This window comes from Canis lupus, chromosome 25 (genome assembly GCF_003254725.2).
Source record: "Canis lupus dingo isolate Sandy chromosome 25, ASM325472v2, whole genome shotgun sequence".
Classification (NCBI taxonomy): Eukaryota; Metazoa; Chordata; class Mammalia; order Carnivora; family Canidae; genus Canis; species Canis lupus.
Window position 1 is genome coordinate 2,068,103 of NC_064267.1, and position 17,944 is coordinate 2,086,046.

A 17,944-nucleotide genomic window follows, 5' to 3' on the forward strand; every position below is an offset into this window, starting at 1 on the left:
TGGTGTCCCAGGGATCTCATGGCATTTTTCAGGAGATCTGTAACATTAAAGCTATTTTCATGATTCTAAAGACATTATTTGACTTTTCCAGCATTATTCCCTCAGTAGCACACAGTGGAGTTTTTTAGAGGCTACAAGTCCTCATATATTGCCATAGATTGAATGCAGAGGTAGATAAAAGAATTCAGCTGTGTTTTATGAAGCCAGCCATTAAGAGTATTTTCAAAAATGTAAAAAAAAAACAGCAATTTTTAAAATTTCTAAGTTATAGCTATTTTTCTGAAAAGCATGGTTTTCACATTAATATGTAATAGATTTGTTATTTTTAAATGAACAAAAAATAAGTATTTAATAATTCCTTATTTTCATTTTAAATCCAGTCAATATTTATAGATATAACTCATAAAAACAATAGGCCTTTGAGATCCTATTTTTGAGGATGTCCTGAGACCAAAATGTTTGAAAGCTATCACTATACAGTATAAGCTAAAATATTTTAGGATTTGTGGGCCGTAAGGTCTATGTGTCAACTGCTCGAGGTTGCCATGGTCAGCCGAAAGTTGCCACAGATGATTTGTAAAAGAATTAATATAACTGTACAATAAGACTTTGTTATGGACAATGGATTATAATTTCGTATAATTTTCATGTTCCATGAAATACTGTTTTTCCCTCAAACATTTAAAAATGTAAGAAATCCATTTTTTAGCTTGAAAGACCATATGAAAGCAGGCAGCAAGCCAGATTTGGCACAGGGGCCATAGTTTTTTGAGCCCTGGCATGAGCAATGCAGCAAAAAGAACCATGAGAAAGGTGTTTTCCTGGAACCTTTCCCATCTCTTGCTCTCAGAGCAGAACTCTGGCCTAACAAAAAAACTGGTCAGCTTCTATCATGTTCTGGCAGAGCTGTGGTTATTGACCACATCAGACAATGCAAAGGAGTAGCATGAGGGACCAGTCTTTTTTTTTTTTTTTTTTTTAAGATTTTATTTATTTATTCATGAGAGACACAGACAGAGAGGCAGAGACATAGATAGAGGGAGAAGCAGGCTCCCTGCAGGGAGCCCAATGTGGGACTTGATCCCAGGACCCCACAGTCATGGGGTTATGGCCTGAGGTGGAGGCAGATGCTAAACCACTGAGCCACCCAGGTGCCCTGGGACCAGTCTTTCTTTAGGAACCATTATAAGGGGACACCTGGGTCCCCTGGTCACCTGGCTCATTGATCAAAGTCTGTTCCATCGTGCTTGGACAATGTATTAAATTTATTTAATTTTACAGAATGCTTAAATCGTCAGACTTTTAAAAAACAAGATAGAAAGAAAGTAGAATGACTTGAAAGAAACAGAAAGGCTTGAAGATCATATTGCAAAATGAACATTTATCATCTGCTTGGTGATTTCAAGTATTCAGTGGAATCAACCAGGTGATGAGGAGCCCAAACCACTCCCATGGATGTGCTTACGCAAGCCACCTACCATCTATGTGTGGCATCGTGACGGTGAGCTTGATAAAGTTCGTGTACTCTGGGTCCTCGGGGCCTGTGTAGCGCAGCTTAGCTGAGAATGGCTCTGCTCCCACTGTCCCTGGCACCCTGGGCTGACAAAGACCTCAGGGAAAAATGAACATATTTATGCTAAAAGAACGTCATAGACAACACCTAAAGAATATTTTTAAGCTAGACACTATAATTTTTTAAATAATAAAATCAAAAGTTCTCTGTGGAGTGAGGCATGGCTAAAAGCAGCTATAAAAAAGTCAAAGGCCCTGGTGTGAGAAGTAAGTATAGCAGACAGTTTAGTAGCTACTTCTTATTTTATAAGGTTTGAGGAAAAAATAGTAACTGTCCAATGTACTTTAATACACACTGGACATTCTAGGTTATATTTACAAAATCATTTTAGTATAAAATGTGAACACAGTGAAAAAGGATTTAAGCCAACAGGAACAATAGCCAAACTGTGGAAGGAGCCTCGGTGTCCATCGAAAGATGAATGGATAAAGAAGATGTGGTCTGTGATTACAATGGAATATTCCTCAGCCATTAGAAACGACAAATACCCACCATTTGCTTCAACGTGGATGGACCTGGAGGGTATTATGCTGAGTGAAGTAAGTCAGTCGGAGAAGGACAAACATTATATGGTCCCATTCATTTGGGGAATATAAATAATAGTGAAAGGGAATATAAGGGAAGGGAGAAGAAATGTGTGGGAAATATCAGAAAGGGAGACAGAACATAAAGACTCCTGACTCTGGGAAATGAACTAGGGGTGGTGGAAGGGGAGGAGGGTGGAGAGTGGGGGTGAATGGGTGGCGGGCACTGAGGGGGGCACTTGACGGGATGAGCACTGGGTGTTATTCTGTATGTTGGTAAATTGAACACCAATAAAAAATAAATTTATTAAAAAAAAAAAGAAAACCAACAGGAGAAAGTAACTATAGTTTAATTGAGTGAATTGGATGTTTACCCTAGAATAATATACCTATGACTAGTCATAAAGTAGCATTATTTATAATCAAATAAACTAAAGGTGTACTTATTTTTAAAGCAAAAACTAAAGTCTCCTTAGAATCAGAGAACAAAATGTATACAGCAGAGTTTTCCCTCTATATAACTTCTTACGGCATGTGAATTATAAGTTATAATTTATAATATACACACTGATACAAAACATACTGATACTGATATGCACATACACATACTGAAACACATGATAGTGTAAGATTATGTTCTATTAACCATCTAACTATCTCTCAGTGAGTCTCTTTTGACACGAAAATCTTCCTCCAATGTGTCCTTCTAAAGAATTGTGATGTTTTCATTTTAATGTTATGGAAGGGATCAAGATGCTGGATTATAATCAAGAACACAATATATAATCTCTTTTTAATTTATACATAACAAAGGAAATAGACAAGTATTTATTAGAATAGCAGTAAAATCAGAGGCAGGCTCCAGAACCTGGGCTGCCTGTTTTATTAATACGGGGATTCCTTTTAAGGCATTGCTTAATTGTTTTTCCTTTTGGTACCAACTCAATAGTTTGGCTTTAAGAGATATTTAACAACCATGTGTTTTAATTCTAACAAAAGAGCATGTTTACTATATATGTGTTTACTATATATGTTATCAATAAATATTCGTCCTGAGTATATAAAGGCGGGATGTATAACCTTTCTTTATGCAACAATGGTTCTTTATGAATCAGTGTATGTAAATAAAGTTTTAAAAACAGAATCTGATAAACAGACTTATTTTAAAAGTCTAACTTTAAAGTTCTTCTGCAGAGTGAAGGATTAATATATAAAGTGGATTTCTTGTCTTTTCACGGCTGCTCTAGCTACATTCTATTCTCCACCCCCGATGTGTCTGGGCTCCAGCCCCGGACACAACCTCCCTTGTAATCACAAGGTGTCGGCACCTGTACATATCTCTGCTAGCACTGTCATTCATCCCTCTGTCCCGGTCCCCAGCAAATTCCTACTTGTGCAATAAGCAGCTCATCATGTCGGAGCCACGTTGTCCAGATCTGACCTTTGCATACCATCCTGCTTCCTCTCACATGCTCCCCCATTTCTCTGCTTGTAGTTTCCAGAATATTTGGTGTTCTTTCCTGCTTCTATGAGTCTTTGCTCATGTTTTTTTCTCTCTGCTATTTTCAAGATTCCAGTCTCCTGACCCACTCAGGGTAGAACTAGTCACTTCTACTGTGTGCCTTTTCCGGACTAATAAGGTTTATCTGTGTCTTCCGCCTGTTCTCCTCGAGAACAAGAGTCTTGCTTCCTTTTTCTTATCGCCAGCAGAAAGCATAAAGTCTGGCATATAACAGGTGATCAAAAAAAATGTGGAATGAATACACATGTATTTTCTAATGAGTATTTCTGTAAACATGGACATCATTTTTTAAGTACTTGATTGCAAATATTAAGGAATGCATGCAGGCATTTGGGAGAACTAATCACCAGAAATCAGATATTCATAATATTCCATGGTATTTCAGTGGTCTTAATATGAGAATGGTAGCGCATTACCTTCTTCTCTGCCGATGGTTACAATAGGGCTCATCAGCTCCAGGCCCTCATTGCCATTGGCATTCACAGCACGGGCCGCACACTGCACTCTGGAGCCGGGCTGGAAGTATATGGAATCCAAGGTGATCATCTTGGACGATGTAAAAAAGGTGTCAAAGTCCACTTCTCTCATGGGGCTGGTCACACCATCAGGGCCAGCGGGTGCACTAATTAGCCATCGGTACCGGGTCAAGGTGTCATTGATATTTTCACTTGCACAAATAGAACCTGTTTTGTCATAGTCTGAGTATTTAGGGTTGCAAGCCTATGGGAAACAAATAACCTGTTAGGGCCATAGTACAGAACAATGTGGAAGTTACACTTCTCAAGCTCTCTAGCCTAGTGTTTTCCTTGATGCCTTTTTCCATCTCTACACGCTATTCATGCAACCTTCACATTTCTATTCTAGCCCTAACAGTGTTCATGGACTCTGATTTCAAACAGAGTACTGGACATTTCCACTCTAACTTGATGCACATAAACTTGTTATGCTCTGCATCATCTCATGAATCTCCAAGTCCCAAATCATTCTTGTTCTCCCTCCCTCCCTCCCTCCTCACTCTCACCCCATCCCCCCTGGTCCCCACTTCCAGTGGGTCAGTGTCCTTGGCTGACTCTCTTTTGCAATGTTCAAGTTGGTGCCTTCCTTCCCATTCCCATTACCACATTCTTATCTAATTCGGGATCTTTCTAGTCAAGTGACACACTGTTGCAAGGTGACACTCCAAAATACCCTCTTCTCATGCCATTCTTCTGTACAAGATCCCCCCACCACCCAACCAATGAAATCCACAGCCCTTAACATTTGTTTATTTTTTTTAAAGATGTATTTATGTATTCATGATAGACAGAGAGAGAGAGAGGCAGAAACACAGGTAGAGAAAGAAGCAGGCTCCATGCCGGGAGCCCGACGCGGGACTCAATCCCGGGGCTCCAGGATCACGCCCTGGGCCAAAGGCCAAACCACTGAGCCACCCAGGGATCCCCTAACATAACATTTAAAGACCTCTATAACTTGGCACCAAATCATTATTTGTGCCTTGGTAATTCAATAAACATTTATTGTGTGACTATTATACGTAGGGTCATTTTACCAGTTCTGTTGTTATACATCCCAGTTTTGCTCACAAGGAGCTTATAATTTAGTCAGGAAAAGGCAAGTAAAAAAAAGTAATAATAATATGCCATTTTAACAATTGTTAAAAAAATATTTTATTGGGACACCTGGATGGTTCAGTGGCTTGGCGCCTGCCTTTGACCCAGGACGTGATCCTTGGGTCCTGGGATCGAGTCCTGCATCAGGCTCCCAGCAGGGAGCCTGCTTCTCCCTCTGCCTGTGTCTCTGCCTCTCTTTCTGTGTGTCTCTCATGAATAAATAAATAAAATCTTTAAAAAAGTAATAAAAAAATATTTTATTTATTTATTCATGAGAGACACAGAGAAGCAGAGACACAGGCAGAGGGAGAAGCAGGCTCCCTACAGGGAGCCTGATGCGGGACTCGATCCCAGGACCCCAGGATCATGCCCTGGGCCAAAGGCAGGGGCCAAATCACTGAACCATACAGGTGTCCCTAATATGCCATTTTTTAATGATAATCCTCTAGATGTAGTTTGTGTTGTAATCCCTTCTTCCTGGAACAGCCTCCCCTTGCCTTTTATCATAAACTGTTAAAACACCACATAACCACCCCAAGCCTCTCCTCACACATGGAGCTGCAGCTCTAGCTGGTTTGTGACATTCTCATGGTAATGATCACTCTTGCCCTCTGGTAGAGTGATTGACTCCTGAATATTTTTCTCTTCCTTATTTTTAAGTTCCTTGAGTACAGAGTTCAACCCTTATTTATTTTTCTATCAATAGCAGACCCTGAGATAACACAAGATAACACACTGTGTATGCATCAGTTAATAAACCTTTGTTTATTTGTTGGATTGGATAACCTTTGTTATTTGTTTGTTGGATAAGGAAGAAAAATGGGAGCTTTATGTGATTACTGTTATATTTTCCTATCGTTCAAAGCTTATACCTCAAAGTAGTCCCACTTTTTTTTCTTCATGGCAAAGCCAATACTATATTGGTTAACATCTATAATTATTTTAAATAGCTATTTAACAATTTTTCTCAAATTTTTCAATTTCCTACTCACTGTAATACAGACAACAGGATAGCCAGACACAGGTCCTGCACTATCTTTAGCTCTGGAAGTGTCATCATACATCAGTAATGACACAATTTGAGGGACAGATGGGAAAGTGACTTCCGCCATGCTGTTCATTTCTTCTATATACACAATGGCTTTGGTGACCTACAAGGAAAAGATAATTATACGTGATTATCAAAATACTTGGCTCAAGGTGTATCATTTGTACAGTATGATACCTAGGATGCTTGACAAGTCCCTGGCTTCATTATGATGAAAACTATCACTCGCAGAGCTCCAGCAGGGTAACAGGCCCTTTGTGGTTTGTTCTAGGTGACCCTGACACTTTGGCCATGTCTTATGGCACTGGGGGAGGGCACATGAGCCCAGAGCAGCATGGGTTGACCAGTAGCCCATGAAGTATTTGGGTTCTAATTTTTTCTGCAAATTGGGATGATTGTAGCTAAATCTGTCTTGGGTTATGACATGAAAGATCCATGAAAAAACCAGTTAGTTGGCAGGGGGAAGAAAGCAGGCTGAGGAAAAGCAGATCCTAGGGGTCATGTGATAGCATAGTCATGCTGACATGGATGCTGGCAAATATCGAGGCTTTAAATGAGCTAAGACCATTAAGGAGGGCACTGGATGTGAAGAGCACTGGCTGTTATATGCAACTGATGAATCACTAGCTTCTATTCCTGAGATCAACAATACATTATATGTTAACTACATTGAATTTAGATAAAATTTTTAAAAATAAATGAGCAGAGACCAGAAGTGTAGCCTGAAATCTGGGCAGAGTGAGATACAGTCACAGGCAAGAAAGGAATCTGGAAACATGTACTGGTAAGCTGCCAGGACACCTTGCTGATATATTTGTCTTAGCTCCTGAAAAACCTTCCAATATCTTACATATCATAGGTTGCAAATCTCTATCTACCAGCATTTGTAAAAGAAGCTATCACCTGAAGAGACTTGAATGAATCTCTGTTCCTTTCATCCCAAAGAGCTTAATAGAGTGCTCCATAAAAGTAACACTAAAAGAATAACTTTTAATGGGATCAAGACTTACAAAAAATATATGTGGAAAAAAATTTTCTGCCCATACTTCTTGATTTTTAAATATGACTTAAAAAAAAGTAAGGCACTGTAGCAGAAATACCATCAAGTAGTAAGGATTACAAAATGATAAGAAATACTTAGGAGGAAACAATCTCCCCAATTTGATCTCCTACTAAAAGTAAAACAAATAATAAAAGAAAGAAATTTAAGTATGGGTTTATCAACATCGGTCTGTGTCTACAATTATTTAGTTTTAAAAACTATTTGAGGTTTAAAGTTCAAAATTCTGTGGAAAAATGTTTACCTTGAAGAAAATCTGGTTGATGAAACTATGAATTTATAAGCACAGAACATCAGTATTAGGATCATAACATTTTGGTCACTGAGGCTCTGGGCAGCAAGTTGATAAAACTAGGACTAGCAGTGGGAATTGTGAGGGTTAGCAAACTGTGTTGTGGATGATAATGTATGTTTTAATGAGCAGCAACCCTGAATTCATAGTCTCATCTTTGTGCTGAGATGATGCTCTCTCTCTGGAAGTGAGTCTCAAACTCAGCAGTTGCCGACTGAAATGGGAAGGCTAAGTGGGCTGACATAGGGCTCACTGCCTCTAGTCTCTGAGTTTCTAGACACGTGATTTTTCAGAGAAAAAGTAATAGGAACACTATTTATGAGGTGATAAAGGGATTATGCACATCTCCTTTATCAAAGGCTTGCACAAAATCCCATTAGTCAATTGTACACAATGTGATGCTCAGACCCATTTTCCTCGATTAAAATGCTGGCTCTGAATTCATATCCATGTTCTGTTACGTACCTGCGTCTCTGCCACCATGTTCTCATCGGGTTTTAGGTGGACAGTGAAGGCCTCTCTCATCTCTCTGATCCCATCGAAGATTACTTCAATGTTAACAATATGCTGGGTTTCTCCCTCCTTAAATTCAATTTCTACAAATGCAAAGTCACAGATTTGAGACTTTTACATGTGAATATGTGAAGTTTGTCTCAAGTTTTCTTGACAGTGACTCACAATGAGGAAAACACTGTATGCTGTGGCTCAGTATATTTGTGCATGCGTGTGTGTGTGTGTGTGTGTGAATAAAATGGAATCATGAGTTTGAAAAATATCACTTTTTTTCTGCTGTATGTTTTGCACCCAAATATTTTCCATTCTATTGCATCTCATCCAAAGAAGATTCTAATCAGAAACTACTAAATTGATTTGTTGACTCACAGCCTGAAAAAACACTGAGTTGTGGAACAGAAGATTAATCATGCTAATACTGAGGCATAACCAGATAAACTGGCCTCTTGTTTCCAGAATTTCTGAAATGACAGGACACAAGTCAAGTGACTACAGTGGCAGATATTAAGTGTGAATGTGAATGGCACGTATAAGTGTATATATGGATAATAGAAGGTGGATATAAGACTGCTGAGCTTTTTAATATTAGATCAAATTATGTTTTCAAAAGACTTTTTCTGTTGTTGATGTTCATCTTGGAAATGCAGAAACTTTTTTTGGTAAATGTCAATAGGTATGCTTCCCTTAATCCTGTCCCTCCTCACTAAAATATCTGCTATATTGTCATGAAAATAAACTCAATTATAAGAATCCTTTTTTTAAATGATTCATTTCAGGGACACCTGGGTGGCTCAGTGGTTGAGCATGTGCCTTCAGCTCAGGCTGTGATCCTCAAGTCCTGGGATCGAGTCCCACATCCCCACATCGGGCTCCGAGCTTGCTTCTCCCTCTGCCTATGTCTCTGTCTCTCTCTGTGCCTCTCATGGATAAATAAATAAAATCTTTGAAAAAATATCAAATAAATTATTCATTTAAGAAGTCTTAAAATATTAAAAATTCAATGATTTTATTGAACTCAAGAGTCAGCAGCTACCCAATACTATAAGACTTGGATAAACTATTTTGTTGGTTTTACTATACCTTTTGAGAAACTGGCTCAGAAGAAAAATAAAAAAATATAATGCATAATTGTTCCAATTAGAGAATATAGCAGATGCTGTTTCTGATGCAACTGAAGTTCAATCATTATAATTCTAAATTATAAATTCTTTAAAATGTGGCAGAAGACAATGTGTCTCCAATGTGTTTTTCTTCTGCTACCTCTATTTTTTTTATTGTCAATTATGAAAAAGATTTTTTTTTGAGTTAGTCATCCAGATTCCTCTTTAAAGTAAGTTCTGTTTCTAGATATAGCCATTTTCTACATTAGCCTTAGCATGCTGTTGGTCTTAGTCTTAGTATTAGTCTTAGATTTCTCACACTCTGAGAAAGAATTTAGGGTTCTTGTGTCAGAGGATGAAGATAGGTGATTATTACTGGCTCACCAATGTGTTCGGTCTGACTTGTATTACATTTCATTAGAAAATTAGTTTCTAGGGGCGCCTGGGTGGCTTGGTCAGTGAAGTATCCAACTTTTGATTTTGGCTCAGGTCATGATCTCAGGGTTTTGAGATCGAGCCCCATGCTCTGCACGGGGCGTAGAGTCTGCTTAACATTCTCTCTCTGCCTCTCTCTCTCTCTCTCTCTGTCTCCTTTCCATTTGAGCACACTCTCTCTTAAAAAAAAATTAAAAACAAATAAAAACAAAGAAGATTAATTTTTAAAATGAAAAATATCTGAGGGTTTCAGAGGAAAATACAGATTTTTTAAAGTTCTTTTGCACGTTCCTGCCTGGCTAAAGTCTGCTGGTCATGACAGTACAGGCTTTTCTCAGCAGGGAATGGGCTTTCTGATTCAGTAATATTCCCATCATGTCAGTTCCCCCTCATATTTCACTCATTGAGTCTGATGCTCAATGGACAGAGCCACCCAGGAACCCCTGATATGTTTAAATTATTGCTTTCTTACAGTACACATGCTAGTTGATAGTTAAGTTTCTTCAATTACTTTAGTCCTTTATCTGCCATTTTAGATATTTTTAGCACAAAAAATATTTCAAGTTTCTTTTTTATCTTCATTATTTCTATTTATTTGTAAGGAACTGACCTCAGTTTTGACCATAAGGGAGGAATTAGAATATGGGTCAGAAGAGATTAAATTTTTTTATCATAAGCACTATAAACAGCATGCTTACATTTATGGATTAAGAGACACAAGCTGATTTACTGTCATTTAACCTTATTCTGACATCATTGGACAATTTGCTACAGAAGTATAACTTTTATTTATGCTTCAGCAAAAAGAATTATTTTGTTTCTAAGAAAAACATCTTCTGTTAAAGGTCATATTGTCCATCTTTAGAGGATGTTTCCTTAATGTAAAATCTGTTCCTGCTCATTATAGGAAGACTAGGTTTTTCTAATTTAGTGGCTAATCGGTTTTTTTTCCTCTCCTTTTGGGTTGTAGGTGATTTATTTCGAATGTTATCCTTCTCTGCAGTGAGAATAATCTGAGGATAGCTCTGAAGCTCTACTGTTGTCCAACTGTTACCATATATGCAAAGAAAACAAGCTCCTTTGTAGAAGATGTTCTTTTTTCTATTGTCTCAACTTTATTCCTGACTTAGTAAAACCTATTCGTCACTTTCTAAACTTTTTTTTCACAAGTTAGCAGATCAAGATGAATGCCTGAAGTTCTAGGATCAAGAACTACCAACAGGTAGTTAAAGGTGGGAAACTAGAAACAAAGTGGATAAGTAGAACTCTACATAATTTATAAACTTAACTTTGCACATCAATTTACATCTATTCTGTCAACAAATAATTCATAGAGAACTGATTTGTATTTATTATTCATAAAAAATAAATACTGAAATGGTTCAAAACTTTGAAAGAAGAGGAGGATAGATGAAAACACCCAAAAAGAAATCCTAAGGCCTGGAAAATTCATGATCTCTTTGGTTGGCATTCCACCAACCTTTTATTGCCCTCCATTAACACAAAATTTTGTAGCTTAAAGTTTTAGATCATTGGTGTTCTATAAACTAAAAAAATATCTCAGCTATCCTGAATATTTTCAGTGTACCAGAATATTCTAGAATAGATTTTAGTATTTAATTACCATAATGAAGGTAAAACCTATTAAAAGTAAGAATACATTCAGAACATAAAGTTATCTAGTCTATTCAAAATTTTCCTAAGTGCTCACACATAAGCCCTGTAAACCAAAAAGGGAAATTCTGGAACTAAAGTCTATTGCCTTTGTTTTTCTGAAGGAACTTGAAATTAATGTAAAGGAGTATGACTATTTTTATTTCACTTGGATATTTCCCTTCTTTTTCTCAAGGCTGCCAGTGCCAATACATAGTGGGAGCACCACCCACCTGGGAGCAGACCCTGGGAACCCCCATACCTTCTGACACAGGGTGATAGTCTTCTCCAGAAGTGGCTGAGCCATCCTTGGTGTGGACTCTCACAATTGAAACCTTTGAAGTATCTCCTTGGCGAATCACTGGAATTTTTACAACCACCGACTGTCCTGGTTCCTTGGGTTCACTCACGCTAAATCTGGTTTCTCCAAATTTAATAACAGTCTCTAAAATTGTGGGAAATATGGACAAATTAAAATGTAAAGGAAATGTTTTTTCCTCATTTCTAATGTTTTGTTCTATATGAAGAGAGATTAATTAGTATTACACTCCTGGCTTCTCTCTGTCCCCTCACTCATCATTATTGGTGAGTGGGTTAGGAGAAACCCAAGTGTTCCTTCCTTGGGATTTAACCAGCCTCAGGGAGCATGCACTCTGGGCAGCCTCTATGTGCCATGAGTCTTATGGGAGCGGGCTCCTGGGAGTGGGAGAGGAGGGAAAAACTGCTGGCCCAGGGCTACCTCTACTCTACAGAAGGTATGAACATTTGGGATTTGCCAGTAGATGTAAAGCATATTCTCCAACATAAACTTTCAATTTTAATCGTTTATTTGGTTTCCTGTTGGTCTTAGTCTATTTTTCCTATTTCTCAATTGCTTGAAAACCCTAGTCTGAAAAAGAGGGTTATTTTCTGAGCCACTTAAAACGTTAACATAGATGGAATTCAATTCCTAATTTACAAGTGAGGACAAGAAATAACTCCTTACTATCAGCATCATCTTGGATCCTTATCAGAGTTTCATTTTGTTCCCCAACTGCAGCCCCAAAGGGGGAGTCGCTACTTGGGGTTCCAAGAACCAGGCGGAGTTCCTCTACCTCTTCATAGAGTTTGTCATCCATCAGCTCAAGTACACAAGGCTTTTCAGTCTCACCTGGAGCAATGATGACAGCATGTCTGTTATATCCATCCCACCATCACATTCCAATCACATCCCAGGCCCAGAAGGATATATGAGCTACCAGAATATAAACACCACAAGGACAAGAATGTTGCCTTTTTCCTGCTCTACTGATAGGGCAAAAGATAGTATCTGGCAAGTAATAAGCCTCAATAAGTATTTACTGAATAATGGCTAAACGGTTGAACATATGCATTGAGAGCCCCTATTTGTATGGGGAATTTCTTTAATGTCTGTTTTTAAGTTTTGCCACTCATCTTAGAAAACAAGTAATAAAGAGTAAATACCAATTTTATGTATGAATTTCTAGCATTATGATCAGGGACCAAAACTTAGCAGCCTTGTACAGGATGATCAGAGTTAATTTCACACAGGGATTAGTTTCTAGTACAATTACTGGATCAAAGTGATCAAACATTTTAAGGCTCTAAATTCACATTAAAATCGTCATGCCTATTTCCTTTCATTTCTCTCATTTGAACACTATTTTCCAGCATTGCAAAATGTACACATTTGCTGTATCACCGAATACCTTTTGAATAAACAATACGGCACATCGCTGGAAACTAATTTGTAAAATGATAAACCAAAAACACACTGATTCAATCTGTAACAATCCACTTCCCCTTATTATCTTACAGTACAGAGAAAGCCATGTCATAAGCATGTTGAAGTCAAGAACATACATTTTCCTGATACGTATTTCTAATCAAAAACATGGCTTCCTCAAATTCCAAATAAAAATGTCAAGCTCCACCTTACCAGGGAGGAACAGGATGACAGAGCTATCAATGTTTGGACGTTCCTCAAAGTCCGTCATCACCTGTGCAGACCCCTGTCGTGTGTAGCATCTCACTGAAGACCTATAGTGAATGTCTCCACTCCTGTGGATCATTGCAACTATCTGCCCATCGTTTTCATTGCCAGTATATACTCGTTCTTTGAACTGCATCTTAGGCACTGCAAAAACAAATGAACGCGTGGATCAAGATGAACAGAAATTTTCTTAAGGAAAATGGCTTTCAGAAAGCATGGTTTAGCAGAAAGAATAACGAAACAGAAGTGAGCACTGGATTCCAGTTTCTACCCAGTCTCTTGACAATACTTTGGCCTTAAGCAAATCACTTCAATAAATTGCTTTGATTTTCTTATCTGTGAAATTCTGCTCTATTTCATGGAGTAGGCAGATGCAGTGAAATGCTAAAAAGTAGATAAGACCAGAGACTTTAAGATATCCATATCTATCATATGTTGCTTAATCATGAGCTTTTCAGAATTTCTGAAATTTCTGAATAATTTCTGAATTATTTCCAAGTAACCCTTAATATTGTGCACACACTACAACCATAGACCATGTTAGAAAAGTTGATAATAGATACAGTATTATACATATATTATATAAAGATGACAATGGATATAGTATTATATACATAATATTAATGCATATATAAAATGTTTCTGATAATGAACATTATATATATATTTTAGGTGATATTGATGATGGATGAATTAAATATAGGTCTCATTAAAAATAGGTCACACTCTTCCAAGCAATGTCAAGATCATCATAGTTAAAATTGTTCAGAATTCCTTTGTGAGGATGTGTCAGAGAGCTCTACCACGTGGCCAGCAGCTGCTTGTCTTTAAACTATGTTTTTGGCACCTTCTCAGGGAAATTTCAAGAGTGTCTGCGTGTAAGAAGATGATAGACTTATGTTGAGAAGTAGAAAAAGACCATTACACATGGCTCTACCCATCTATGGCAAGGGAACACAATCAAGATATTGATGACAATCTCACTTTTTTTTTTTAATGTAAGAGGAAGAATAAAAGTTTTCTTCTGAGACTGCCTGATTTTATCAAAATGGTCAGAAGACACAGCAAAGACACATACAGGATATTGTTATGAACTGAACTGCATTACCTCTAAATTCACAGGTTAAAGTCCTAACCCTTACAAGCTGAAAATGTGACCTTGTTTGAGGCTCTGGTCTTTGTAGAGGTAATGAAGTAAAAATGAGGTCATTAGAATGGGCTCTAATTTAATATAACTGCTGTCTTTATAACTAGGGGAAATTTAGACACAGTGGCACACGTAGGAGATGTAAAGACACATTAGGAACAAGATGGGTATGTACAAGCCAAATGAGAGGCATGGAGCGGATCCTTCCCACACAGTCCTCGGAAGGAACCAATCTGCCGACACCCTGATTTTGGACCTCTAGCCTCCAGAACCGTCAGATGAGAAATTTCTGAGTCTATAGTACTTTGTTATGGCAGCCCTGACAAACGTATACAGGTATATAAATCTAAGTTCATCATTTTTCTTAAGGTGTATATAAACTCCAGCCTATCATTTTACTCATCATTGTAAATTAATAAGCACTCACAGTCGGAGACAGAATCATTTATGGAAACCGTGGCTTTGCTGGGCTCGCCGAGGGCAGCGTTCATAGGCATACGAAGCACCAGTTCAAATTTCTCAATTCCCTCCAGCACTGGTTGCCCAAGATCATCCAGGATGATAACACGAACAGTCTGCATGTTGACTCCAGGTGCAAAATCTAAATTCCGACTGATTCCCACATAATCTGTTCCGGCTACACGCATAACAGAAGAATTATTCCATTGGGGACGGACGAAATTAAAATTATGAGACACAAATTATGTAGATCTATTTATGATTCTTTAAAAAATATCTGTAGACCAGCATAACATTACAGAAGAATACATTAATGAAATGCAAAGGACTAGTATCATATCGGTTTTTGAGACGGTAGAACAAACGTCAGGTTCTGAACTTCATTTTATTTAGGCCTAGTGAGTTATTTTAGCTTTCGTTATATAACCCCTCTATTTTTATTTTGGAATTCTTGAGTGGTGCTAATAAAAATCAGGTCTGAAATAATCAGCGTGACAATCATATACATGATTATCACAAATTACCTAGGAAATATATACATTTAAATTTTGTTAACATCAGTTAAACATCTGTATTTATTTTCCAAGTCTACAAGAGAATATCCTACTTCAATGTATGTTTGCCTGTTGTTGGTTAAAGCAACACATCTCAGATATAAGCTTTTGTCCCACATACTCCACCCACACTCACCTGAGGCAGATAAATCCTTTATTCTCAAAGACCTATTTGATTTTTGGCTGACTTTGTCAGACCTTGGGGCACAAACCTAGTGTTGACACCTCTATTGATGTCTGAACTAGTTACAAACAAAAGTGTCCATCAATCTTTAGGCACTACATTCATAAAGACTGGGAATGGGCGATGAGGGTTTGATATTATTGCTTCTTTGTTTTCATAACTTATGTTCTTCTAACGCTCACTTTATATGTATTCTCTTAACTTCTGAATACACGACTAAGAGTGTATCTGCCCTTAACTCCTCTTTTTAAATTTCTATCTGAATCTCCTTGTAGTTCTTCTTGTATTTTTCTTGTCCTCTGTTTCTTCGTCTTTGTTTTCACATCTCTCTTCTTCTGATTTGAATTTTTTCTTAAAAAATAACATTCAGTGAATCAAATACTTCTTGGACATTTACTACATTCAAAGCATTTTGCTGGTTCAACTACATTAAAAAGGTTAAAACTTAAGCTTGGCTTTTAAAATGGTTTGGCCCCTACTGGCTTTGTGTGGTGAGTGTGTGATGTGCGTATGATGCACATGCATGTGCACGTGTGTGCATGTGAGAAAGAGTGTGTGTTGTTGGCAATTTAGAAGGAATAAAAAAGGAAATTTCTAATCCTATGCTTACCCTATACTTTATGATCAACTCTTTGGAGATGTAAATTCCAGAATAAAAGGTAAGCACATATCACCTATATATCACCTATATAAGCACATATTCATTACTTATATAATGAAGTGTGGAAAAGTCTTTGGATCTAAAGCATTTATGGGGACATTTGGTTAAAATGAGGAGGAAACCAAATTGGAGATGCATGTACATGATACTTACACGTCATTTGGTTTCTGTGGGTGGTGGCCAGCATGATCATTCTTGTGCACACCAATGCCATAATATTCTATGGTAGGTTTACCAAGTGTACAGAACCAATTCATGCAATAAGGGCAATAGAATTTACAGTCATCATGTCTGCAATGCAGCCTCTGATTTGTGGCTTTTATTTATTTATTTACTCGTGGGAAACACAGGGAGAGAGAGAAAGAGAGAGGCAGAGACACAGGCAGAGGGAGAAGCAGGCTCCGTGCAGGGAGCCCGACGGGGGACTCGATCCTGGGTCTCCAGGATTGGGACCTGGGCCGAAGGCAGGTGTTAAACCGCTGAGCCACCCAGGCTGCCCTGATTTGTGGCTTTTAAATGTGTTTTCTCACAGTAATAAATACAGCCTAGACTTACCGACGATATGATAACAATTTCAGAAAAATTTCCATTCATCCAGAATGCTTTAATAGGAGCGAAGTATTTTAGTTTTGAAGTATTTTGTGTCATGCTGAGTTGAACCCTAGAGAACAATCAAAATAGCTGCTGTAGGAAACTGCTCACCATCAGCAGAGGGAGGATCTGTTTTCCGAGACCTCACGGTGACACTGGAAGACCTGGACAGGTCGGTGCCTGTTCTCCACACCCGCAATTCCACATAGCCGGCGCTCTCGTCCACCAGGTACTCGACATCACCAAAGTAGAAGACAGGTTCTGTTAGAAATGAAACAGTGTGCCTGAGGTTAATTTTTTTTTTTTCCACATCAAGCCCAATGGACGAAATTCCAGAGAAGAGTTAGTTTCATTTTACTGACTCCCTTATATTGTATTTTCTCCTTTCAGAAGATAACATCTCTTTAATCTGTAGATTTATACAATTTTCAGGTCAAAAGGCCTCTGCTGAAAACCAAAAATACTTATGGCTAAGTGCCTACTGGAACATTCTCATACTGAGGATTCAGTTACTCTGTTCTCCATGTGCAGGATTATAAGGAACTCTAAATGTACTTCCTGTTAAGTTTAGCTGGTTAAATGACCCCCAAATGAAGCAAAACACACAGGCTGAAATGTTTTAAGTTTGGTAAGACTGCTCATTGTATTGTCTTTTACTGAGCCCTCATCCTACATTATGACATCTTCTCATCCGTTTACATTTGGCCTTAATCCAGTGTATCTGGATCTATGATAATCACTGCACAAATAACACCTATTGGCATAACTAGACTAAATATGTATGATTACCAGTCCTGAAGACTCTAAAGAGACCTGGACATGATTGCAGGTTACCTGTAGAGTTCTAGGGTGCCCTATACCAACTGAGGTTCCCCTAGAGAAATACACTCATACCAAGGGATTTGTCTTAAACATGTAAGAAAAAAATGTGACTTAGGTCATTAAGGTAGGACACATGCTTTGGAGACTGTATTTTTCTCCTGTATTGGTGATGAATTGACCTAATTATTATCACTCTGATTCTA

The 17,944-nt window shown here is 38.0% G+C and overlaps 1 protein-coding gene across 1 annotated transcript in view; it reads right to left on the reverse strand.

Annotated features, from left to right (window-relative positions):
* FREM2 (FRAS1 related extracellular matrix 2) overlaps nucleotides 1-17,944 on the reverse strand; it is a 165,836-nt gene that overhangs the window by 25,401 nt on the left and 122,491 nt on the right. Inside the window, exons 7-15 of the mRNA XM_025462413.3 lie at nucleotides 17,031-17,180; nucleotides 14,898-15,107; nucleotides 13,270-13,467; nucleotides 12,316-12,480; nucleotides 11,593-11,775; nucleotides 8,095-8,225; nucleotides 6,222-6,380; nucleotides 4,036-4,339; nucleotides 1,479-1,610 (exon numbers count right to left, since the gene is read on the reverse strand). Coding sequence (XP_025318198.3) covers nucleotides 1,479-1,610; nucleotides 4,036-4,339; nucleotides 6,222-6,380; nucleotides 8,095-8,225; nucleotides 11,593-11,775; nucleotides 12,316-12,480; nucleotides 13,270-13,467; nucleotides 14,898-15,107; nucleotides 17,031-17,180 — 1,632 coding nt within the window. The remainder of the gene's footprint in view (nucleotides 1-1,478; nucleotides 1,611-4,035; nucleotides 4,340-6,221; nucleotides 6,381-8,094; nucleotides 8,226-11,592; nucleotides 11,776-12,315; nucleotides 12,481-13,269; nucleotides 13,468-14,897; nucleotides 15,108-17,030; nucleotides 17,181-17,944) is intronic.